General features: G+C 30.4%; 12 protein-coding genes across 12 annotated transcripts; 5 read left to right on the top strand and 7 right to left on the bottom strand.

Annotated features, from left to right (window-relative positions):
- Nucleotides 1–70: 70 nt before the first annotated feature.
- BX663DRAFT_533712 (uncharacterized protein) lies at nt 71–1750 on the top strand (the record flags this gene model as incomplete). Its single annotated transcript, XM_051530552.1, has 1 exon — nt 71–1750. The coding sequence occupies one exon, from the start codon at nt 71–73 to the stop codon at nt 1748–1750; it is 1680 nt and encodes a 559-aa protein (XP_051377642.1).
- On the bottom strand, nt 1492–3651 carry BX663DRAFT_298600 (uncharacterized protein). Its single transcript, XM_051522032.1, has one exon. The coding sequence runs from the start codon at nt 3401–3403 to the stop codon at nt 1796–1798; it is 1608 nt and encodes a 535-aa protein (XP_051377641.1). The 5' UTR covers nt 3404–3651; the 3' UTR covers nt 1492–1795.
- A 137-nt stretch (nt 3652–3788) lies between these two features.
- On the bottom strand, nt 3789–4128 carry BX663DRAFT_527484 (uncharacterized protein). The gene has a single exon (XM_051530046.1). It carries the CDS (start codon nt 4103–4105, stop codon nt 3884–3886), a length of 222 nt encoding a protein of 73 aa, XP_051377640.1. The 5' UTR covers nt 4106–4128; the 3' UTR covers nt 3789–3883.
- Nucleotides 4129–4138: 10 nt separating this feature from the next.
- Nucleotides 4139–5512, bottom strand: BX663DRAFT_527483 (ribosomal protein S5 domain 2-type protein). The gene is made up of 2 exons (XM_051530045.1): nt 4469–5512; nt 4139–4370 (listed from the first exon to the last, which is right to left on the bottom strand). The coding sequence occupies exons 1-2, from the start codon at nt 5283–5285 to the stop codon at nt 4183–4185; spliced, it is 1005 nt and encodes a 334-aa protein (XP_051377639.1). The 5' UTR covers nt 5286–5512; the 3' UTR covers nt 4139–4182.
- On the bottom strand, nt 5452–6695 carry BX663DRAFT_527479 (uncharacterized protein). Its single transcript, XM_051530044.1, has 4 exons — nt 6457–6695; nt 6355–6390; nt 6015–6296; nt 5452–5923 (listed from the first exon to the last, which is right to left on the bottom strand). The coding sequence occupies exons 1-4, from the start codon at nt 6670–6672 to the stop codon at nt 5729–5731; spliced, it is 729 nt and encodes a 242-aa protein (XP_051377638.1). The 5' UTR covers nt 6673–6695; the 3' UTR covers nt 5452–5728.
- Nucleotides 6696–7007: 312 nt separating this feature from the next.
- On the bottom strand, nt 7008–8860 carry BX663DRAFT_527473 (RAI1 like PD-XK nuclease-domain-containing protein). Its single transcript, XM_051530043.1, has 7 exons — nt 8624–8860; nt 8362–8523; nt 8215–8301; nt 7913–8162; nt 7749–7830; nt 7536–7689; nt 7008–7462 (listed from the first exon to the last, which is right to left on the bottom strand). The coding sequence occupies exons 1-7, from the start codon at nt 8810–8812 to the stop codon at nt 7199–7201; spliced, it is 1188 nt and encodes a 395-aa protein (XP_051377637.1). The 5' UTR covers nt 8813–8860; the 3' UTR covers nt 7008–7198.
- A 55-nt stretch (nt 8861–8915) lies between these two features.
- On the bottom strand, nt 8916–13064 carry BX663DRAFT_527457 (armadillo-type protein). The gene is made up of 18 exons (XM_051530042.1): nt 12962–13064; nt 12843–12909; nt 12736–12783; nt 12554–12664; nt 12383–12466; nt 12268–12330; nt 11864–12213; nt 11406–11809; nt 11272–11337; nt 11045–11213; nt 10756–10970; nt 10496–10629; nt 10373–10439; nt 9934–10318; nt 9686–9869; nt 9429–9605; nt 9168–9288; nt 8916–9095 (listed from the first exon to the last, which is right to left on the bottom strand). The coding sequence occupies exons 1-18, from the start codon at nt 13015–13017 to the stop codon at nt 8923–8925; spliced, it is 2874 nt and encodes a 957-aa protein (XP_051377636.1). The 5' UTR covers nt 13018–13064; the 3' UTR covers nt 8916–8922.
- A 125-nt stretch (nt 13065–13189) lies between these two features.
- On the top strand, nt 13190–14695 carry BX663DRAFT_527449 (uncharacterized protein). Its single transcript, XM_051530041.1, has 3 exons — nt 13190–13876; nt 13956–14150; nt 14203–14695. The coding sequence occupies exons 1-3, from the start codon at nt 13250–13252 to the stop codon at nt 14395–14397; spliced, it is 1017 nt and encodes a 338-aa protein (XP_051377635.1). The 5' UTR covers nt 13190–13249; the 3' UTR covers nt 14398–14695.
- Nucleotides 14696–15264: 569 nt separating this feature from the next.
- BX663DRAFT_546990 (uncharacterized protein) lies at nt 15265–17323 on the top strand. Its single transcript, XM_051530986.1, has 3 exons — nt 15265–15688; nt 15801–15935; nt 16049–17323. The coding sequence occupies exons 1-3, from the start codon at nt 15316–15318 to the stop codon at nt 17104–17106; spliced, it is 1566 nt and encodes a 521-aa protein (XP_051377634.1). The 5' UTR covers nt 15265–15315; the 3' UTR covers nt 17107–17323.
- A 731-nt stretch (nt 17324–18054) lies between these two features.
- On the bottom strand, nt 18055–19180 carry BX663DRAFT_565314 (uncharacterized protein). The gene is made up of 3 exons (XM_051532074.1): nt 18660–19180; nt 18459–18597; nt 18055–18398 (listed from the first exon to the last, which is right to left on the bottom strand). The coding sequence occupies exons 1-3, from the start codon at nt 19143–19145 to the stop codon at nt 18121–18123; spliced, it is 903 nt and encodes a 300-aa protein (XP_051377633.1). The 5' UTR covers nt 19146–19180; the 3' UTR covers nt 18055–18120.
- BX663DRAFT_527444 (uncharacterized protein) lies at nt 18964–19558 on the top strand. The gene is made up of 4 exons (XM_051530040.1): nt 18964–19035; nt 19100–19111; nt 19223–19441; nt 19532–19558. Exon 3 carries the CDS (start codon nt 19258–19260, stop codon nt 19417–19419), a length of 162 nt encoding a protein of 53 aa, XP_051377632.1. The 5' UTR covers nt 18964–19035; nt 19100–19111; nt 19223–19257; the 3' UTR covers nt 19420–19441; nt 19532–19558.
- Nucleotides 19559–21453: 1895 nt separating this feature from the next.
- BX663DRAFT_546988 (uncharacterized protein) lies at nt 21454–22610 on the top strand (the record flags this gene model as incomplete). Its single annotated transcript, XM_051530985.1, has 3 exons — nt 21454–21808; nt 22010–22254; nt 22318–22610. The coding sequence occupies 3 exons, from the start codon at nt 21454–21456 to the stop codon at nt 22558–22560; spliced, it is 843 nt and encodes a 280-aa protein (XP_051377631.1). The 3' UTR covers nt 22561–22610.
- Between the last annotated feature and the right edge of the window lie 182 nt (nt 22611–22792).

The raw sequence follows: 22792 nt of genomic DNA, 5'->3' as shown, positions 1-22792 counted from the left end.
CTTGGAGTTTTTTTTTTTTTTTTTTTTTTTTTTTTTTTCTTTTTTTTTTTTTATGGATTGCAAATCTAAAATGGAAAAGTATTTAAACCAAAATCATATTTCAATACATAACTCTCAAGACGCTATTAAAGGACGTTATATAAAAGCAAATGCTTTCTTACCACGAGGAACAGTCATTATAACTTCACAACCATTAGGTACAGTAGCTATACCTCAGATGATGAACGAATATTGCAATTATTGCTTTCGAAAACAAACATCACCTCCTTTACAACGTTGCTCTCAATGCAAGAAAGCTTATTTTTGTGATATGGCTTGCTTTAAGAATGCTTGGTTAAGTTATCATCAGTTTGTTTGTACAGCTCAATCGAATCATCAATGTGCAGAAGATGAATTGGATCTTGAGATGCTCGAGCGTGTTGCTCTTAATGTGGCACGATATAGACAAAGAAATAAGATGAATAAGGAATCAGTAGAGGACGGTGAGACAGTGGAGGTAACGATGGAAGCATTCTTTAGTTTAATGGGTCATGATACCTTACAACCACGACATATTACGGAAAGGAATACGGCATTAGCTCGTAAAACACTTGAAAGAAAGATCTTTCAAGGTATTTCGCAAGAGGAATTAGTCCATTATTTGAACGTTTTCAGATCCAATAACTTTTCGATTACTGACGTGGAATTATTCGCGATCGGTGAAGGCACCTATCCGATTGCTTCCTTGTTTAATCATTCGTGTCATCCAAATGCTGTCGTGATGTTTGAAGGCGCATTAGCTTGTATTCGTGCTATTGAAGATATTCAACCAGGTACTGAAATTACAATCCCTTATATAGATCCAGCTCATTCAAGAAAGTATCGACAAACTCTACTACACCAAAAGTATTTTTTTGATTGTCAATGTGAACGATGTCTAGAAAATGCCAATCGACCTTATTTAAGTAAAATTGATACTTTACTAGGTGAAGAGGAATCGGATTGGGATCGTGCGGAACAGCTACTTTTAGAATACAATCATAAGCATATCGATAAACGAGCACAGATTCTAAAAGAAATTGAAATATGGAATTTATTAGATATGTGTCAAAAATATGATAGGAGGCATGATGGTTTTCCTGATCATGCTTTAACAATAGCCAGTTATAGCCATTATTTTGTTCAGTTCTTTTCACCTTATCTTTTAACTTGTAATCAACCCGAGTTACATCTGCTGGGACCTTCTTCCTCAAAGACTTCCTGCTCTTTAACAGACTTTGATGATCCATTGCCATCACAAGCAAGGCCAAAGGTTCCATCTACTTGTGATGATATCATGGCTACCTCTATTGACAAGATGCTTTCATACGACTCAACAGCAGATTCACTCCTCATTATCCCTTACCGACTCAGCACATTATCTATCTGTACACGATTGTTTTATGATCTAATCTCAGAAGGCAAGTGGCAAAATGCAGTTAAAGTAGGCTTGTACATCTTGGTTCAATATTGTGTGATTTATCCTCCCTATCACCCCATGTTGGCACAGCATTTCCTGATCATGGCGAAAGCAGGTTGGAATTCAATTGTTCAATCTGAACTTTTGGTGGTAGGTGATAAAGGATTAGAAAAGGTGTATGAAAGGGGTGTTCGAAGGTGGATTGTGTCAGCAAAGGAAACAATCGCTGTTGCCTTTGGGAAACAGAGTAAATTATGGAAAGAGATATTAGAGCTTGAGTGGATATTTTTAAGGGAACAAAAATTAAAATAATAATAATAATAATAATAATAATAATAAATCCCCCTTTTTTTTTATTTATTTTTTTTTAAAATAATGATAGTCAAGTTGAAAGGCTATACAAATACATAAACTGATACTCCAAAAGACAAGTAACATTTGAAAAAAGCTCGATAAACTATTCAACTGCTCTGTAATGAAAAGGGAATGATTCTCCGCATGAACGAAGCCTATATGATTGTGAATAGATGCCTGCATTTCAGGGCCCGCAATGAGAGCATTGAATGGAGGAGTTGCATCTAATCTACTTAGATGAATAAAACTATGATTCGCTATCCATGTGAGTCCTTGTTCGATATTTTCAATTTTATTCAATAACAAACATCGTGTTAAATCCTTTGCTGGTCCCTCAAGGAAGGTACCACCCAAGACAGTCTGAATCAACTCTTGGACGTCATTCACCACATTGGCTAAGGTGCTATTTAAGGCGATTGCAGAACTTTGAACAACGCTCAAGACATGATCATTCAGACTCGACTCTGCAGTACCGATCCATTGATTGAGATGATCTATTTGTTGCGTCGCACTTGATGTCCAGAGGGAGGTCGCGTTCTGAGTCCATGCTTGAGCTTCCGTTTCAAGTCTACTATAAATCTCATGATAGCCTCCTTCAAGTGTGGCGGTCAAGAAGGCGATCAACCCTAATCCTCCTAGACCCACACAGAGACAATAAAGAACAATGGGTTGACTCATGAAATAAAGGACACGCTGGAACCTATTCTTTCGTCTTTCCCAGGGGAGCAAAGTCGATATAGACCACATATAGCGATCCAAGGCATCATCATCATCATCTTTTCTTTTCTCATCTTCCTTTGGTTGTAAAAAGTGAGCATGTGCTTGAGTAAGGCGAGTGTGTTGAAGTCGAATGATCACGACGTTAGCCAATGTACAGATCACGATTGCACCCACGAGAGCCCCCATCAAGACCTTGACAAAGAACAACATCTCATCTCTTGCACGTTCAAGGGCATTCAAGAGGGCAGTAGGGTCACAGGGCTGTTCAAAGAGGGATTCGTGGGTTAGGTTATTCAGCAGAGGGGGTTCCCAACTATGAAAGGATGAATTGAGTTGACCTTGAAGGGAACCAAAGGGGATATCTAGCCATTCTCGTACATGATCGTTTTGAAACCATTGATCCACTTGTGACTGTAGCTGATTTAAGGACGTTGTCCAGTTAAGTGAGGTACCATCACCTAGATGAAGAAAGGAAGCGATTCCATTCGCGACCTTTTCAACAGGACTCGCGATCGTTGTTACAAATGATAGTAGAGTACGAATGGTAAGACCTAAAAGGCATTGATACGTTGATTTGTACATGCGAATGAGAAATACAAGACAGCTTTCAATCATCTCAAGGGCTGTTGATAAATTTCGGTGTATATTTTCTTTTGTTGTATACATGGAAGTGAGAGAGGCTTTATAGAGAATGAAGGGTGTGTTGTAAATTTGCTCTGAGGACCTATTGATAGAGGTACAAATAGAACCAAATTTATCTTTTGTTGTTTCCATGTAATCTGAAATGTTTGTATGTAAATAGAAAAGAGAACCAAGCATTGTAAATAAAATGATCGTACTCATCTGAAGCCATGCCAGTGAATACTTTTCATTCAAAGTTAGAAATATCATTATTGTAATGGAGAAAGTTAGAAGAAGAAGGATTGATAAGTATTTATATTATATATAGATAAATATATATTTATATATATAAAAAGAGAGAGAGAGAGAGAGAGAGAGTGTGTGTGTGTGTGTGGGAGAAAAGCTTAAAATAGGAGGATTGAAAGGGTTCATTATTCAATTTACAAAAGTAGTTTATGTAAAATAATCTATTCAACTATTTCTCTTTGTTCATATAAAAATATGTATAAAATTAAAGTTACAATATTGTGTGTGTATATGTATGTGAGAAAACAATACAAAGAATCCAAATTTTAGACTAAAAGTAAGGTATATTTGACGTCTATTAAGATATTCTAATTTATTCATTTTTTGCTGTATTTTCTTGTTGTTTAGAGGCCTGTAATTCAGAAATAAACCTATTATACATAAAAGAAAGGAAGAAAGAAAGAAAAATTGAATACATTGAATATTCTATAAATAATTGTATATTTACCATTTGATTGTCACGAAAAGACATAAAGCTAATAACAATAAAGCAATGACATGAGGATTACCACCTGTCAAGTAAATCATCACTAATAATGTTATAAAAAGTGCATAAAAGGCATAAAACATGATTTTGATTACTCCAGTTGCAGTATAGCCTGGTGTCATGATTGACTTGATAATATCATCCATCAAGCCATTTTGTTCATTTTCGTTCATTTTCATTAAGAGAAAAAGAAAAAAAAAAAAAAAGGAAAAGAAAAAGAAAAAGCCGAATACTACGCGGAGAATTCATTTTATTATTATTTTTTCTTTTTGTGTTTATTTTCATGTTTGTCTTTGATAAATCCACACTCACTTAGAGCACTACGCGCAATATTATTAATATCTTTAAATCTATCAGGACCTAAATGAATACCACCAAACCATCTAGTTACTACGACTACTACATTTTCTACTTCTAAAATTTGCATTAAATGTGAAAGACGACCTTCAAAAAATAAAATAAAATAAAATAAAATAAAATAAAATAAAATAAAATAAATAAATAAATAACGTATATATCTTTGTATAGATTGTACTACTTACCGCCTGCAGCCGACTCTCCATCATCATCGTTATCTTGAAGCACCTTTCCATCTGGCATTGTAATACGATATGCTAAAATATTATGTGTTGCCTTTGCAATTTTCTTATTTTGTAACAAATGAGCCACTACTACTTTTACTTGATGAATAGTATGAACTTGAGCTACATGAGCAACAAAGATAGACTTTCGATCAACCAAAGGTTCACTTGAAAAAATTGAAGGAGGTGTTTCAGTATGATAACTGTTGGGGCCCATTAATGAGCGTACAGTAGGACGATCATGAGAATCGTCTTGTTGAGCCGATGTCTCCTTTTTATAATGATCTTCAGGATTAAAATCATAGATTTCCTCTTCTTCTTCTTCGTCTACATTTCCCTCTTCCACTTGAAGTTGGGACAATGCATTTGATATTTCCGTTTCTTCTTCTATCACATATTTTTCAACATGTTCCTCTAAATAATCACGTAACCAGCTTATCCATTCAAACAAAACTACTTGAGTAGGCATAAAAAGTGAAGTAAAGCCTACATCAATTGCCTCTAGCATGTCATTATCTAGTTTTTTTGTACCGCAATAGATGGAAGCTATTTCATAGATGGGCATATCTTGATTCGGATAAGTGGGAGGTAAAAAAAATCTTAAAATAACTTTACGCGGTGATCGTATTGTATCATCATCTTGATCTAGATTAAGTGTGAAAATATATGCATCCGATGATGTTTCATCTTTATGAAAATCGTCAGGGTAAATAGCTTCTAGTGCCATAATCTCTTCATTTTGTAATTGTCTATTTTCTAATTCTTGTTCTTTATTCATTTTTCGAAGATGTAAATTTTTTTTTTCCAAATGAAAAGGGTTTAATCATGAGGAACTACAATAAATTGTGAGCTCCGCCAGAATATGTAAATTTGCTTGTAATAGATAAAGAAAAAAGTACACATGCAACAAATAAAATGATATGAGAAAATAGAGGAAGAAAAATAAATAAATAATATAATCTTTTTATTATAAATAAAAATACAATACAGTGATCATGAATCGAAAGAGAAAAAAAAAATTATTTACAAGTGTGTGGTGTGTGTATATATTATAGGTGTAAGTGTTTATAATAGTTTAACTAATTTTTGTTCATTATTTATCATTGGTTGTTGTTGCGGCATAAACCTCTTCGGTCCTCCTCCTAGTAAATGACTACTACAAATAAGATTTCAAAATTCATTTATTACAAATCATTTTTTTTTTAATTTTATTTTATTTTATTACCTCGATGTTGTCATGGTTTCATTTTGTTGTTGTTGATGATGATAAGGTTCTTGTTTTATAGTCGGTATCGTAAATGCTGAGTTAGTATGGATCGGGCTCATGATGAAATTTGATTGGGGATAAAATTCAGGATAAAAAGTAGAAGGAGAAGGCAAGTTTTGAACAAATTGAGAAGGCAAAGCATTTGAATACTAAAAAGAAAAGAAAAAAAATAAAAAAAATAAAAAAAAAAAGAATATTAATTCACATGTAATAATGAAGAAAATAAGTGTAATTTCATACATTAAATTCTTCGGGATTTATTATTAATTGTTTCGGTCTTTTATTATCAGGTGTTCCAGGCTCTGATCTAGGAGATTGATCTGGAGTAATTTCTTGTTGTTGATGTTGAGGTGAATGATATAAAGCAGGTGTTTGTTGCGAATATAATAAAGAGTTATACATCATATTAGGTTGAATTAAGATAGGCTGTTGTTGGCTAGTAACTAAATGTTGTTGTTGTTGTTGTTGTCGTAAGCTATATTCATCTTCATCTTCTACTTCATTATCTTTACTTTCTACAAACTATAAATTGAATTAATACACTTGATAATTATGAATAAAATAGAAAAGAAAACTTTACATCTTTGTTTGTCTTTACTTCTTTTGGTTTATCATTCTAAATAGATTTTTATTTTCATTTAGTATCTATTTTGTTACGTGTTTATTTTATTTATTTATATACCTGCTTGAATCTCTTTAATATAGTATTCATATCAGAACTTGAATATTGTATCATTTTATTATTATTTTGGGGAATGATAACTAAGGCTACTTCACAATTACATAATACACTAAGTTCATAAGCTTTCTTCATTAAACCATGCTTTCTTTTCAGGAATGTTACTTGTCTATTTCTATCATCTTTAATAGGTTGAATTTGTATCTTTCTACGTCCCATTTTATTTATTTATTTTTTTTTATAATAATAATAATAATAATAAAAGATAAAATAAAATAAAAAATATAATATGAAAAAGTCATTTTTAAAGGAATACTTCACCCCCTTTTTTTTTTTTTTATTTTGTTTATCTATGACAAATTAATCCGGAGTTTTAAATTATATCTGCTGAACATATAATTCTGCTATACAATTCATTTTGTATCCAAAAATATCTTGAATAAAAATATACATCAAGTGGAGTAAAATGATAGCATAATTATTATAACTATACTTTTTTTTTTTTAAACTCAAATAATTATCACATTTGAAAATGGTAAACAAAGTAAGGTAAAGTAAAAGCAAATAAAATAAAATATCTAATAAACGTTTCAAAGCCACTATTATAAATAATGATTATTTATTTTATAACGAATTTTTGAAACATGTCCATTGAATTATAGAATAATAGAAAAAAAATTTTTTTTTTTTAACAGGACTTGGCAAAAACCACTCTCCTCACCCCCTCTCTTCTCCTCTTTATTGATTATATCTCAGCTGATTGTTCTGCTGCTATTGCTGCTGTTGCTGCTGTTGTTGCTGCTCTTTCACCACCAATGTCGTGCTGTATTGTTCCATTTATAAAACGTTGAGTTAAAAATACGTGCGAATGGCCTGTATTTGTCAAGTTAATTTCTTTAAAAGGATATTTAAACTCTATTAAGTAAGTTAAAGTAGCATCATTTTCTGTCATCTTTAATCTTATCCAATTTAAGAGTTCATTAGCAAAGTTTAAGCAAACAGAAGGGTTCTTTAATAATAAACTATTATTAGTAAATAGCAAAAAATAGGCAAAATAGGCAAAATATTAATTAACTATTTACCCAAAGATTTGGCTTATTTCTTATCAGACGTGGTATTTCTAATGTCTTGTATTCCTTTATATTTAATATTCTTCCTTCATCATTTCTAAATCCACATATAATTTTTGGAACTCCAACTAAGAATGATTGTGCCCAAAATTTTAATAATTTATATCTAAAATAATAAAATAAATAAATTAATATGATTGGATTTCATTTGTTTACACTACTTGCCTTTCAAATGAATATAAATTTTGTTTAGATTCAATTATCCTTGAAGTCTTTAATTCGATATAATTTTCAAGTTTTTGCTTACCTAATCAAGACAGTTCTTTTTAATACCTTACATACTACTACTACTACTATTTTTTTTTTTTTTTTTGCGAATCAAAATTTACTTTTCTCTTTATTACAACAATCTACTTCTGCTCCCATGATGATTGAATTGTTTCCTAATTTCGTCTTGACAACAGTACAATATTGTATATTTGTATTTACTATCGTCTTGTCGTCGTCGTCTTCTTTATCATTTATTGAATAAGGCTTTGTATAAAGTGTTTCAAATCTATATCCCCAATAACTCATTAACTTTTGTTTTTCTGTCATCTTTTCTTCTTCTTTTTTTTCTTCTTCTATATAAATTGTATCCTTTTATATACAACACATTAACCAACATGTATGTTAACTCTCTGCAACTTACTTTATATCGTGTAGCGCGTAATGTCCATGCTTCTTTTCTAGAATAAGGTGTACACATAAGTTTGGTCATAATACCCCGCCAAGTAACCTATAGCGCAAGAAGAATTTAATTTAATATACAATACAAAAAGTCTTGTTCATTTGTTACTATATCAGCTGTGGTTGTATTTTTGTTTTCTGTATTGTAAAACGTAAGGGCATCTAATAATGTATCAATATGTTCTGGTATACTATCGTCTCTTTTGATCATCTTTTCATATCCAATATTTAAATCTTGATCATCATCTTCATTAGGTGGACTATAATATTTCTAAGCAAGCATATAAATTCAACCACCACCCCCCCCCCACCAAAAAAAAATCAGTGAATATATACATTCATAATTACGTCTTTTCATAAAATCATTTTACCAATTCTCGATCATCAAACCAGACACGTCGTTCATGATCAATACTATAAGAAACTAGTTCCTGAGGTTGTTTGTAAATCGGAAACGATCCTTCATAGTTGTAATTATTCCCTAAAGGAAATGATGCATAGTTTGTTTTCAATCTTTTATAAACTTTTCCAACATCTTCAAAAGATGATCGTCGTGACATTTTGAGAAAAAAATAAAATAAGAAATGATGATTATTATAAAAAAAAAAAAAAAAAAAAAAAAAAAAAAAAAAAAAAAAAAAAGAATAGAAAAAGGAAGGGTATTTTTAATTTAAACTCGGGCATTTATTGAAGGATATAAATGATATTTTAAATGTTCACTGATAACACAAGAAGAAGTCGACTTTGAAAAATTAGATCCAAAATAATTCATAATGTATTCATCAAGGCCTGGTAAATCAGGCTCAAATGTTTGAACAATACGAATAATAACTACTCCAGATTCTAACGTAACATACACAAAAAAAAATAGTTCCTATTAGATGATATTAAAGATATCTTTAGTGTAAATTTTACCTGACCAAGACGATAAAGAAAGTTCAACATTAGTGGAAAGTTTAAAACAATAGGGCGTTGTTTGTTTAAAATGTCCAGAAGGCGGCCAAAACATGAATGAAGACTGATCTGGTAAAATGAACTACATATAATATGAATACCGATACAGACATCCATATATGTATATATACACGCACACACATATACACACATATACACACATACACACACATATACACATACACACATACACACACATACACACAGAAAACATGTACTTACCTCAATGGCAAATGAATTTGTATCGCATGAATTAAAAATATCAGCTTCAATATGTATACTGGCTGGATATTTTGAATTAAACTTGTATGGCTTATCTGGATTCGGTAAAGGATATGTGATATCGGCTTTTGTACGTTTAACTGGATTATCAAGACTTATTTCAAGCGGTAAAAAGTCCTATGTAGGTAATATAGATGAATATATTAAATTCATTTTTTTTTACACTAGAATAAATAAAAAAAAAAAATCAATATTACAATAATAAATGAATAAAGCTTTATCATCTTGTGAGTTGTAGGTGATTCACTTGTAGATAATAATGTCTCCTTTAAATCATTTATAGTTTCATTATTTTGACCAAATTCTTCTTTTTGTAATAGTACTACTCTTTGGTAAAATGCTAATATCATATTCTTGATACTAAACGATGTGTTTTTTGACCTATGAAAAAGAGAGAAGGAGGATAAGCAATCATTCGAAGGTTCATGTCATTCATGGAGCTTACATTGGCATTTGTTTCAAGATATCAAACATCCAAATCATATTAGCCACAAGTCGAAAGTAAACAGCAGCATGTAAAGTCGTTTTTGATATACCCAAAAAGGTATATTGAATTGTGTAGGAATAGCGTAATAGATTGGATGCCTCAATTTGTCCATTGATATGGCCTTGTTTTGCTTTAATAATAATTTCAAAACATTTTAAATAAAGTTGAATTAATTCAGCTTTACCACTCAAGTAGGGTTTTACAGTTTTAAAATTACGAATAGCAGCTTCAATTGTCGATAATGCAGCTGATAATTCTCTGTCTTTCACCTGAGCCCGAATCAATTGAACCATATCAACCGTTATGTCATCTTCAGTGGCTGTCACTAATTTACTGTCTGAAGCTACAGCAGCAGTTTATGGTAAGTTTGACATTACTAAACAAAATTTCTACTTACGGTTAAATGTCATGGGTAAACAATCGATATCTCCTTCTAATTTAATGCCAGCTATTTTATACAATTTCTACAAAAAAATTAGTCATTATACCATGCCAAAAATCCAAGTTACGTGATAATTACTCTTAAATCAGGTATACAATCAGGATATTTGCTTTGAAAGTAAGCAAAATGACGAAATATATATTTAGGCAAATCATACAATATTTTCACATTAGTTGAACAAGCATTCACAATTAAAATTACATAAGCAGTGTCTAATATGTAGATTCATATACATATGGATATAGATATAGATGTAGATATGTATATAGATATACATATACATATACATATTTGAAATAGAATTAGCAATAATATTGAAATATTGGAAACTCACTTACACACTATATCCTCCACATTGGCTTCTTTTGGGAGATAACGTTTATCCAAGTTTAACAATGTAGGTACAAGGTCTTGAACATAATCATCATGCCGTTTTCCGATATCACGTAAGCATTGATACACAGATAATGTATCCATTGGATATCTTTTCATGTTGGCCTCTAATGCATCCAATAAAATAGTTAATGATGTTGGTACTGTAAGACGAACGACTCTACATAAAATAATACAATTGAATAAATAGAGTCTTTTTTTTTTATTATTATTATTTTAGTTGTGTTTTCTTACGTAAATAATTCATGTGTAGCTTGTCTGGCTAATGGGTCACTATCTTCTAATGCTCCTACAGCAATTTCAAGTTGTTCCTCATCAAATTCCAAAGTATTTCTTGTTCCAATTTTTCGTAAACTATGTATTGCATTAAGTCGGACCTTATCAATATCATCATTAAACATATCTAAAATAAAACATTTAGTTAGCAATAGCTTTTTTTTTCTTTTTTTCTTTATTTTTACCAACCAAAAATTCCACTGCTTTTTTTGTCAACTGCTCGTTATACATACATAATTCACAGATAGAGTCTACACAGAAAAAATAAAATAATTATAAGCATCTTTTTTTTTTTAACTCTATTCACTGCTAATTTTACCAATAGATGCATTTCTAACTTCTTGAAACTCGTCTTCTAAACCATGAATAAAAGATCCACAGGCACCAGAATCTAGTAAATGAAACTCATTTGATTCTACATCAATATCTCCTTCAGCCACAGGTATCGTATCATTGGCATACTTCTTTTGTTGTTGTTTATAACGTGGAAGTTTACGTCTTAAATTAAGCATGAGTTGTTTACTAAATGTTTGATTTAAAGTATCTGAACCAACATGCTGATAAGATGCCATCATGACACAGGCTTTGGTCCTTATAGCTACAGCTGAATCATTTACCAAGTCACACACTTTATTAAATGCATCATCTATCAATCGTGTCGTCTCGTTCACATCCTTATGGGCCAGTTTCATCCTATGTTCTGGGTATAATGCACTCAAGACCCTAATGGGAACACACTTAATAAAGAACTTCATCTTATCCTAATTCATTATTTACCCTATCAAATTTAATCCTCCCATACGCACTTCTTCATAATCGTCCCTTAAACACCATACTGAAAGATTGTAAATCGTAAGATCTAACGGACAGCCTCTCAAGTGCATTTGTAGTAAAGCATCAAGTGCACTTTTTCTAACACGTGGATCGCAATCTCTTGCATAATTACTAATGATCGTTTGAATCTTGGATTGTGACATGATCGTCTGATCACTAAAAACAAAAGGTAGCAAGGCAAGGACGGATATGCTAATGGCTCGAACTTTGTGATGTGAGTTGGATAGATCAGATGTTAAGGAATTAAATAGAAACTGTAAAACATCATTTTGTTTATTGGTAATTTGACGGTGCTATTGAAAAAAAAAGGGGGTTAATTCATATTAATGAATAGTGAATAATTTTACCTTCAAGATGTAATAAATACAACTGTACGTGTGCCATTTTACTTTTGTTGAATTTGTTTGAAGCTATAAAGATAATCGTTAACATTTCGAATTAATATAAAATAGATGATATTACCTCCTTTAATAGACATTTTACAATGACATGGGCGTTTACATTAGGAAATCTTGAACATTTTTTTATCAATAATATCAACATGGCCTAATAATGTATTAGTGTGATCAACTTGTTGAGATCTCTCTCTTCCTCTCCCTCTCCCTCCCTCTCTTTCTCTTTTCGTATACATACTTTTGCATCATTATCCACTTCCTTGTCAAGATGATGTATCAAACTATCCGTTATTTCTTTTCGTTGTTCAACCGTAAGTAATGAAAGATATCGAGCAATTTCTAAAAGACACTAAGAATGTACAACATGTATTAATAACGCATAATTTTTGAAATGTGCTTGAGAAGGCTTTTTATTTTCACCTTGATACGATCGTCAACTTTATCTGAATTTAACAAATTTAAATGTAACTATCATTAAGAATAATCATTAGTACAATTTACAAATAGAACTTATAAATAAATAATACTTTGGAAGGTATTACACCTAATGTTGCAAGATTAGGTGTTGATTCATTAAACACAACATCTAGTACACTTTTGATGCATTAGTTATTAATTCGAATGAAAGAATCTAAATTATATGTACTTTCTATTTTGTAAAGAATCATTTGAAGAAACTTCTTCAACCAGTGCTCGTTTCATATTTTATAAAGTACGAATAATAATAATAATAACAAAAAGAAAGGGTAGTTTACGCGCTTTAAAAAAATATCTAAATTCTTTTTTTTATTTTATTTTATTTTATTTTATTTTATTTTATTTTATTTTATTTTATTTTATTTTATTTTATTTTATTTTATTTTATTTTATTTTATTTTTTTTTTATTTTTTTTATTTTATTTTTTGAGCAAATTGAGTGGATAGCGTTATCCTTATGAATCAACCATTTGCTCCCTTACAACCACAACAGCAGCTATTTGTACCTCAGTCATTCCAGCCTTTACAGCCTGTGTATGGAGGACCAAATACACAAGGCTATTTTTCTTCTTATTCTTCACGTATAAAACAATCCAAAGATAATGCACTTTTATTACCTTCTAGTTATATTTCAGAAAAAAAACATCGTCTCATAGCCGATGATTCCGATGATGATTTTGAAGAGTTCTTGGAAAACGAAGAATATGAAGAATCAAAACAAACTACCAATGCTGAAAATTTTGATCAATCTAACTTACCCAAAGTCCCACACAAAAAGAATTTCTTACTTCCTCCAACTCAAGAATCTTTAAATCGTGTTTCAGAAACAACAGAAATCCTTGTACCTATTCGTTTAGACATCGATCTAGACGATGTAAAATTAAGAGATGTTTTTTTGTGGAATATGAATGAACAATACTTGACACCTGAAATGTTTGCAGAGTTGCTTTGTGAAGATTTGCAATTGGATACAACAAAGTTTATAAAACCCATTTCCGAATCCATTCGTGCGCAGGTGATTGATTTTGAAGCTGTTTATGAATATGAATTACCAAACGGAGGAAATAAGAGAGTTGAGATTAATGTAATATTGATTTTATAATTCGCTTTTTTTTTTTTTTAGATTCTCTATTAACTTTATTTTCTATTTTATTTTTGTATAGCTTGATCTTCAGATAGGGAAAGTAAATTTACGTGATAAGTTTGAATGGGATTTAGATAATGTACATAGTAATGCTCCTGAAGTCTTTAGTCGACAACTTGCGGCCGAATTAGGATTAGGAGGAGAATATGTTAGTATAATTGCTCATGGAATACGAGATCAACTCTTTCGACATCGAAAACGTATTGTAGAAGAGGTAAATAAAAATACATGCAATTTATATATCAAAGACTAATTATGGCATATAGTATGAAGGACTGTATAAAAAGGAGGAGCGCTTAGAAACAGGTTTCAGAAAGTTAGCAGAAGCAGCAAATTGGGTACCTAAACTTGAGGTATTATCTAATGATGAATTAGAGAAACTGTTAATTGCACAAGAAAGAAATATTAGACGTCTTCGTCGTGAGACTCGATTTAAGCGTACTAGACGAGCAAGACAATAATTGTACATAGATAAGAGATATTATACATATACATTTTCACATGTATAGACAAGTATTTAACAAATAAAGAACAATGTGGATATAATTATAAAACATGATTTTCTATCCTACTAAATTAAAATCTGGGCTTTCGATATAACAGCAATTTATTGTATATTAAATAATTGGTTTAGTTCCTTATAAAAACAAAACATTATACATGTAAGCGAAACCTTTTAGTTTAAGATATGACATCATCTTTTATTATTATTATCATTATTATATTCACAAAAAGAAGGTCAAGCTTGATGTGGAAGAGTGATTTCGATTATTATTTTTTTATATCAAAATAAACATAATCAGTAGATTTTTATGTATTTTTTTTTTTTTTTTTTTTTTTTTAAAATATTTTCTTAGCCTTTTTTCGTTAGTTGTTTCACAATATTTTTTAATAATTAGAACAACAACATAAAAGTAAAACACTCTAAGAAAGTCTGTCAGCTTATGTTTGAGCAACTTGTTAAATTATTATTGGATTCCAATTAAACTAAATATGTATACTACATTAATTTATCTGTGAATTAAGCCAAATTCTTTCGGGAAATATCCAAATTAGAAGCATGTTAACACTACATTTTGATAATAAGTAGACTATTTTAGTACAGGTCACAGAATATATAGGGGCTGGTAAGGAGAATAAGCACTAATTTTTTTTTTTTTATAGTGAAAAAAAACTTAGAGCCTAAAAAAATCTTACCTTATTTAGCTTTTTAAAATTCTAGACCTAAAAAAAAATAAATATTCTTTTTTCTTTTTTTTTTTTTTTTTTTTTTGTATTATTAGACTCCTTTTTTCCTTTCTCTCTCTCTCTCTCTCTTTTAACTACTTTTTCTTTTCTTTTTTCTTTTCTTTCTGTTGTATGATTATTGTGTAATATATATGACAAAACAATCAAGTTTATTACTATCATTACCAAAAGAGCTTTTATTGGAAATAATCATACATGTCGCAAGTTATCAGCTATTACCTACTTCACTTTTAGAATTATCTCAATGTTGCAAACACTTGTATCATCTTATACACAAAGATCCTTGGAGACAAAAGAAATTATGGCCTTGTGCCTTTCATTATCGTTTTGATACACATGCTATCTATAGACGTCGACTTCATTATAATTACAATTGGTACACTGCTCTTCAAAAACGATGTAAAGCTTTACAATTGTGTAAATTATTTGCTTCAAATACGAAGCGAATTGATTTGTTAAACTCGATTAATTGGGAAGTTATTTGGGATATGATTACTGAACATGGTAACATACATTCGCATATATACATACATACATACATACATACATAGTGTCAGGAAGAAAGTGAAAGAAACGAAAAAAAAAAAAAAAAAAAAACTAATACTTTGTACTATAGATCAGTATAATATTCCACATCTTTTAAAATATCAAGTTCAATTAGCCGCTGGTGCCGCATTTCAATTGGGCCCTTATCGTGATCGAGAAAGTTATCCTGTAGTGTTACCTATTTTATCTCTGCTTGTCAATTATGGCAAGTATTCTTTTAACCAATTAAATATGAAGATCCTACCTAACATTATAATATATTTATACCCTTCTTCTTCTTCTTCTTCTTCTTTTTCCTCCTGCATTATGTGTATTTAGATTTTTCAATCACACATTTCTTCCAAGCCAATAATACCATTGTTTCAACCGAGCTAAGTCAATTTGCATATAATTTTGAAGCGGACGCACTTATTACACAATATACACCTTTAAGAGATTTCCATACCTCATGGTCTATTCCCATAGATCAACAACATACCTCATCCATCAACATAACAGCTTTTTATCCCTCTCAGGATCCTCTCTCTTCAGCCTTTCATTTATTTTTTGTCACCTTATTTGCTCATCATCCACAGCTTTATCAGGCTATACCAAATTGTGTTCCAATCCCCTTATTTACATTACATTCGGAATTATTTGACGTTGAATTCTTAAGACGCTACGAACGAAATCTGTTTTTAGTGAGCTTACAGAGATCTAAAAACGGTGAATCATCATCAATGAAGAAGATCCATAACAGTAGTACACCATTGTATAATATTTATACAGATTCAGGTTTTGCTTCCACGAGTCGCTTTGTTAGTGAAGCTTATTTAATTGAAGGTGAATGGGTTGGTTATTATACCTTTCAAGATCCTGACGATGACTCCAACATGGAGGACTGGTTTGATGGGCCTATGCGTATGACAATCAAGGTTGTCCCCTTAGAGGATCAATCAGGAGAACCTATCAGTCAATCCTCTTGGCTCTCTCGTTGGTTAGATCACGATCAAGACAGTACTGTTGAACCAAGAAAGAGACGAAAGACGAACAATAATAATTTAGCTAGTACCATTCAGAATGCAGTCGCATCACCAAGACCTTCAAGGGAACATCAATTCCCCTCAAAACATCTCATTGCATGCCCCCTGACTCGATTTGAGGGTACAGGTATTGATAACTTGGGCCATTTTTCGATTACAGGTCTTATTGATGACACTGAAGAAGGACAAGTAACTTGGGAAAAGAATTATATCGACTCTGGTGAAACTTGGGAATATACCGGTCGATTTATTTGGCCGATCGGTCTTTCTGGACGATGGGGAGATGAAGAATATGGTGGTCCTTGGTGGATGTGGAAAGTCTCGGATAATAATTCGACTACAGCAGCAAAATAGCTTATATTATATTAATAATAATGAGAATAATAATAATACCCCCTTCCCCTTCCGTTTTCTTTTTTCTTTTTTTTTGTAATTCTATCTTCTTCTGGTCAAGAAAATATTTCGCTACATATACAATATAATACTATAATTTTTGCATTACATGTATAATATGCAAGTATGCCTCATATAATAGCAAATAAAATTAATAAATGATATGTACTAAAACTGTATCCTTTATACATGTGTATACTATTAAACTGAAGAATTTTATTTTTTTAAAAAAAAAAATGACCAATCATTAATTATTGCTTTGTGTAGCAAAAATTATTAGTATTACTCAGAGGGCAAGTGCAAAGGAAAATACAATAATAAAATGAATAGATAAAAATTATTTTTTCGACGTAAAAGAGCAATGGACAAAATAAAATAAAGATACAAAGAAAAAAAAATCTCACTGACCATGACAAGTACATTTTTTACTCTTTTACAATCAATACAAGGCATAAGATAGTTTACTAAAGGACTCGATTGACAGTTTAAATTGTTTATAATATTATCTGTCTTTTCATTATTGGGCCCTAAGAAAGACTTTAAATGTCTTTATTTGCTCTCTAGATAGCTAGTATCTGATTAATTTAATAATCTTCTTTAACATATCTTTATCATTACTGTCCAGCCTGCATCAAGCAAAATGATACTATATCTCTCATACTAGAGAGTAAGTTATTAGCGTTATGAAATAAATTTTCCTTGAATTATTAGGCTGTATTAGAAAGTAGACAGCAGTTGGATAGTACCATTCCTAATAAGAAAAATAAAAAAAAAATACCAATATGGATATCCAAAAAGTACAATACATATATAAACAATTTGGAATAACTAGTTTTATATTAATTATTTAGATTCAAAAATGACTAATAGAGTGGAATGTCAAGCAATTTTGAACGTCAAAATATGTAAGTTGCATGCATCTTTTGCTCAAATTCTTTTATTCAATAATATTTACAATGTGATTTATTCTATAAGTTATGTGTCTTTTTGTTTTTCTTCTCTATTTTTTTGAGGAGACCATCTTTTATAAATGATTTGTCTAATTGAGTAATTTTCTAAACTTGTACAAGAAGAAGTGTCTTCTGGGATATGAACATAGCATAAAATTAAAGTCTTTTTTACATGAGTACAAATACGGTTAAGACGTAATAACCAGGTCCAGCTTTTGGATTCCTCTGTTTTATTTGAATATAGAGGCATTACAACTACTGCATAATCAGAATGTCTAAAAGAAGGGCCAGATTGATATAATACTTGATAATAAAGTATTAGTTTTAATAAAACAAGTAAAGCATAAAGTTTAAATTACCTACCAAAATCAACTCCAAATTTGGATCCATTTTTAGGTACCCAACCCAAGCTTCGATAATAATGGTATACGACATAATTTATATGAAATAGTTCATTACATTTATTAAAAGTGGACCAACATTCCTCAATTGACATTGGTATCTATGTCCAATATGTTTAGTTGACTATTGTTCAATATTATAAAAAAAAATACAATTATATACCTCTTTACTATTCTCAATTGATAGTGCATTTAGACCATACACTAAAAAGAAGGCTTCATATAAATCTAGCTGAAAATTTTCGACATCTACATTCATTGCAAAATTTAAAAGCTCATCAGATGTTAAATAATTCTCAGCATCAACATGTTTGTTTTTCTTTTCTTTTCTTTTCTTTCGTCTCTCTACTGTAATTTCTTCTAAAGCATTTTTATTGTCTTGTTTGATTCGTTGATACCAAGTAGGTTGACTTCTAGAAAGATCACCTTTACCAAAAAACCCGTTACTGTAAATTTGATTGGCAAAGCTCTTGTCATGAATCCAGACAAAATTGCCAAATTTCATAAATGTTCCCATTAGCTTTGGCTTTGGTGGACTGGTAATATTATAAACTATTTGAAATATAAACTGTTTTAGCTGAACGAAAACATTGCTTTTTGCAGAAATTTTAACTGGTAAAGGTATACTGATAGTTTCGTATTCATTCATACTAAATACACATGTATATAAAAAATCTTTCTTTCAAAAAAAAAAAAAAAAAAAAAAAAAAAAAAAAAAAAAAAAAGTGTATTCATTGACGGAGCTGATTTTTAACACTCAAATGATGCGTGGTAGAGCTTGGTCAAGAGTTGGTGAAGCAGCTAAAGTCAAGGTACATAACAAAAAATGTGTCAATACAAGTATTATAGGATGTATCTCCCCCCCCTTTGGCACTATTAATTTCTCTAAGGTTAAGCCTCTTCAACAAAACGATGTGGGATAAACTTGAAAAGAGTTTCCACAATCTAAAGCAAAAAAAAAAAAAAAAAAAAAGGCAAGAATATGAGTATTTCTTCAAGACATTTAATACATGAGTCGAGTTATTCTTTATTGACTCTATATTCTATCTTTACTAATTATTATTGATTATATGTGAACTTACAGAAGACAAAGGGTCGATATATGTAGTGTCATTTGTTATATCTAATTAAAATAAATTTTTTTTTTATTGTACATAAAAAAAGTAACAGCAAATTATCGTTTATTCTGCAAAATGCTCTATTAACAAAACTGATTTTTTTCTTCTTTTCTTATGTCTGAAATGTCATCAGTAGATAATACAAGTAAAAAGATTTTTACAGATGTCACATCATTTTAAATATATCGTTATCAAGTAGTGTTGCTCTGATTATTTTAATATTCGAAGAAGTTTACCTAATATGTGATGAAATATAGTATACATTTAGGTAAATAGATATATATTTAACAACGAAATAAAGTATCATTTTTAGTAATTTAACTTTTGATATTCATATATGAAATTGATTTCATAAACACTCATAAAATCATAACATATATGTAACTATTTCATTCTCTTTCGATTCTTTGTTTTATTTGTATTATTAATAGTATATACACATATATATTAGTTTTGCTATTGTATGTATAACAACTGTAAAATCATTTCGTGGTAATAAACTAGATACACTATATAATGAGATACTTTAGAATTAGCTCATTACTGAAAACACAGCATATTTGCTCGTGTTCTGCAAAAGAAAAAAAAAGGATAATTCCAGGAATGTACCATTGACATAATAAGGGGTATTTGTACATCAATCACATCATATTAAGTCATTATACTGAATTATATTATAGATGACAAAGGTCAGGGCTAAAGGGGATGAAAATAGAATGGGAGAGTATTAATATACGGTTTGAAGTTAATAAAAATAATATAATATTATATAATATATTTTCAATTACTGCTCCTCATTTTTAATTATTGTTTTTAATATAATATATTAGAGAAATTATGTTAGACTTGGATATGTTTAAATTATAAAGATTGTATACATATATGCTTGTGATGTTAAGGATAATTACAGTTTTAAGCTTTATATGCATTACTATCATCCTGTTATATAATATACATACATTATACACATCTCTTGCTCTATAGCAAATTCATCTACTTATTATATATGCTATCACTTTCACCATTTTCCTCCTATATACATTTATTACCTAATGTTCTTATTTTTTCATTTTATAATGATGCTCCTCTGACTTTAAGTACACATACCAAGCAGTACATTTATATACATATAAAACATCTCCTTTCCCCTCACACACACTCTCCCCCCCCTGTGCATTTTACCGTTACCGTACAACATACTCATAACTCCCCTCGTTGTCATTGTATCTTCTATATGTGTTGCAAATAAACATAAAAAGATATATTTGCTTTATAAGACATATACATAATTTTCAATTATACTATTTTAAGGAAATATATAAATAGCTAATACATTATATTCAATTATATCTAGTCTACTAAATTATCTTTATTATAAAGTATTATGTCATTTTGTTCTTTATGTTCTAAGGATATTCATTTACTATGGAATATGACAGTTTTTCTTTTTGCAAAATTTATATGCATAGTATTCTAAGCACACACACACACACAAAAAGGGTTTATGCCTGTCTCGTGTAAAACTTTTATGTATCCCGCCTTACAGGATCCTCCAATTTTCTCCTAAACTGTGGAATTTTATTTTCCCCCCTTTCTTCTAAAGTCTTATTCTCCCTTCTTGTATTAGTATTTTACTTCTCTTTCTTTCTATTTTTTTCTCTCTAAAGATATATATTACATACACATGTAATACCAGCTTCCTTCTTTATATTCTCCTTTCCTTCCCTTTCCCCCCCCTCCTCCTCCTCCCTCCTCTTTTTTGTGGAGTTATTACGATTTATATAAATATAAGCTAATTTTTTTGTATTCAATTTTGATAAATTTTATTTTACTTTATTCATGTCACCTGAAATGTTAATGCAACCATTCGAGCAATCCTTTAGTATTGTACCTATGTTTAACAATTATTATCAATCATCTACTGATAATCATGCTACCACTGACACGGAACAGAATAATAATAATTACTTTTTTGACTTTACTCAGCATCCTGATATGGATCCAAATGGTCATTTTAGAACTACTTTTTATAACCCTTTTGAAATCAAACATCGTCGTCGTACTTCTCGTGCACAACTTAAAGTACTTGAGAAATCATTTTCAGAAAATCCAAAGCCCAATGCAACAGTTCGTCGTATTCTGGCTCAGCAATTGGATATGACTCCTCGTGGTGTTCAAATTTGGTTTCAAAATCGTAGAGCTAAAGCTAAACTTCAAAAACATAAAACTGACCAACAACAACAACAACAACAACAACAACAACAACAACAACCGCATCAGCATCAGCATCAGCATCAGCATCAGCATCAGCATCAGCATCAGCATCAGCAACAACAAATCAAGAAAGAATCACCTATCCTTTTTTCTCAATTCTTTAATAACAATGCTCGATCAGTTGCTACTGCAGCAGCAGTTAATTGTATGCTTGATAACACACTACCTGATGATGTTTTGATAAATCAAAATGACTGGTTCAAGATGCCTATTCATCCTCTAGCCCCAGTAATTGATAATACAGAGAGTTTTGGTCTTTCCTCTGAAATGAGTTCTGATGAATGGAGAAGGAAATCTTGCCCTATTCTAGGAACAAAGAATACTATGTATCCATCACCATGGCCATTATCTAATAACAATCACTTGGTAAATATCAAAATATAATATAATTTTATAGTCATTTTGATTAATCTTGTATATTTCTTATAGTTATATGATAGACGTTTAATACCAGATGATCTTTCCACCTCTCGTCTAATCACTAGGTCACTTTCAGAAGACTATCCTATTTCAAAATGGAATACCTCTACATCTTCATCTCTTGACCTTTACTATTCTCCAATGTCACAGCAATTAACTCCTATGCTTTCAACCGGTTCACCCGTATCTTCAATTGATGGTGGCTACTATGATTCTTGCTTTGACTTACTTATGACATCTTCATCTATGTAAAGGCTCTTTTTCTTTCTTCTTTTTGTTTTCCTTTTTTTTTTTGGTTTTTCTTTTTTAAATGCAAGCGTTCGAAAGAAAAAAAAAAGTAGTTTAATTATTTATTTATTTATTTATTATAATACCCCCTTTTTTTTTATTTATTTATTTTATTCAGTTTTTATATGCCTTCAATCTTATTACTACATAATACATTGCATTATTTTTTTTTATTATCTCTTCCCCCTTTTTTTTT

This window comes from Cokeromyces recurvatus, assembly GCF_025118155.1.
Source record: "Cokeromyces recurvatus strain NRRL 2243 chromosome Unknown BX663scaffold_52, whole genome shotgun sequence".
Taxonomy (NCBI): domain Eukaryota; kingdom Fungi; phylum Mucoromycota; class Mucoromycetes; order Mucorales; family Mucoraceae; genus Cokeromyces; species Cokeromyces recurvatus.
Note: the sequence above shows the minus strand (reverse complement) of the source record. Positions and strands in the feature narration are given on the sequence as shown.

What these genes read in the sequence shown, in the direction of transcription:
- BX663DRAFT_527483 (XM_051530045.1), bottom strand. Translation starts at nt 5,285, where the DNA reads ATGAATAAAGAACAAGAATTAGAAAATAGACAATTACAAAATGAAGAG. An exon ending in TGGAGAGTCGGCTGCAGGCG is followed by an intron (nt 4,371 to 4,468) that starts GTAAGTAGTACA and finishes TATTTTTTGAAG; the next exon opens with GTCGTCTTTCACATTTAATG.
- BX663DRAFT_527484 (XM_051530046.1), bottom strand. Translation starts at nt 4,105, where the DNA reads ATGAAAATGAACGAAAATGAACAAAATGGCTTGATGGATGATATTATC.
- BX663DRAFT_527444 (XM_051530040.1), top strand. Translation starts at nt 19,258, where the DNA reads ATGATGCGTGGTAGAGCTTGGTCAAGAGTTGGTGAAGCAGCTAAAGTC.
- BX663DRAFT_546990 (XM_051530986.1), top strand. Translation starts at nt 15,316, where the DNA reads ATGACAAAACAATCAAGTTTATTACTATCATTACCAAAAGAGCTTTTA. An exon ending in GGATATGATTACTGAACATG is followed by an intron (nt 15,689 to 15,800) that starts GTAACATACATT and finishes TTTGTACTATAG; the next exon opens with ATCAGTATAATATTCCACAT. An exon ending in ATCTCTGCTTGTCAATTATG is followed by an intron (nt 15,936 to 16,048) that starts GCAAGTATTCTT and finishes ATGTGTATTTAG; the next exon opens with ATTTTTCAATCACACATTTC.
- BX663DRAFT_527473 (XM_051530043.1), bottom strand. Translation starts at nt 8,812, where the DNA reads ATGTCACGACGATCATCTTTTGAAGATGTTGGAAAAGTTTATAAAAGA. An exon ending in ATACAACCACAGCTGATATA is followed by an intron (nt 8,302 to 8,361) that starts GTAACAAATGAA and finishes CTTGCGCTATAG; the next exon opens with GTTACTTGGCGGGGTATTAT. An exon ending in TACGCGCTACACGATATAAA is followed by an intron (nt 8,163 to 8,214) that starts GTAAGTTGCAGA and finishes TGTATATAAAAG; the next exon opens with GATACAATTTATATAGAAGA.
- BX663DRAFT_527457 (XM_051530042.1), bottom strand. Translation starts at nt 13,017, where the DNA reads ATGAAACGAGCACTGGTTGAAGAAGTTTCTTCAAATGATTCTTTACAA. An exon ending in TAGGTGTAATACCTTCCAAA is followed by an intron (nt 12,784 to 12,842) that starts GTATTATTTATT and finishes TCTTAATGATAG; the next exon opens with TTACATTTAAATTTGTTAAA. An exon ending in CAATGTGGAGGATATAGTGT is followed by an intron (nt 10,630 to 10,755) that starts GTAAGTGAGTTT and finishes TCTACATATTAG; the next exon opens with ACACTGCTTATGTAATTTTA.
- BX663DRAFT_565314 (XM_051532074.1), bottom strand. Translation starts at nt 19,145, where the DNA reads ATGAATGAATACGAAACTATCAGTATACCTTTACCAGTTAAAATTTCT. An exon ending in CAATTGAGAATAGTAAAGAG is followed by an intron (nt 18,598 to 18,659) that starts GTATATAATTGT and finishes TATTGGACATAG; the next exon opens with ATACCAATGTCAATTGAGGA. An exon ending in CAAATTTGGAGTTGATTTTG is followed by an intron (nt 18,399 to 18,458) that starts GTAGGTAATTTA and finishes TTTATTATCAAG; the next exon opens with TATTATATCAATCTGGCCCT.
- BX663DRAFT_527449 (XM_051530041.1), top strand. Translation starts at nt 13,250, where the DNA reads ATGAATCAACCATTTGCTCCCTTACAACCACAACAGCAGCTATTTGTA. An exon ending in ATAAGAGAGTTGAGATTAAT is followed by an intron (nt 13,877 to 13,955) that starts GTAATATTGATT and finishes ATTTTTGTATAG; the next exon opens with CTTGATCTTCAGATAGGGAA. An exon ending in GAAAACGTATTGTAGAAGAG is followed by an intron (nt 14,151 to 14,202) that starts GTAAATAAAAAT and finishes TATGGCATATAG; the next exon opens with TATGAAGGACTGTATAAAAA.
- BX663DRAFT_298600 (XM_051522032.1), bottom strand. Translation starts at nt 3,403, where the DNA reads ATGATATTTCTAACTTTGAATGAAAAGTATTCACTGGCATGGCTTCAG.
- BX663DRAFT_527479 (XM_051530044.1), bottom strand. Translation starts at nt 6,672, where the DNA reads ATGGGACGTAGAAAGATACAAATTCAACCTATTAAAGATGATAGAAAT. An exon ending in AAGTAAAGACAAACAAAGAT is followed by an intron (nt 6,297 to 6,354) that starts GTAAAGTTTTCT and finishes TTCAATTTATAG; the next exon opens with TTTGTAGAAAGTAAAGATAA. An exon ending in TAAATCCCGAAGAATTTAAT is followed by an intron (nt 5,924 to 6,014) that starts GTATGAAATTAC and finishes TTTTCTTTTTAG; the next exon opens with TATTCAAATGCTTTGCCTTC.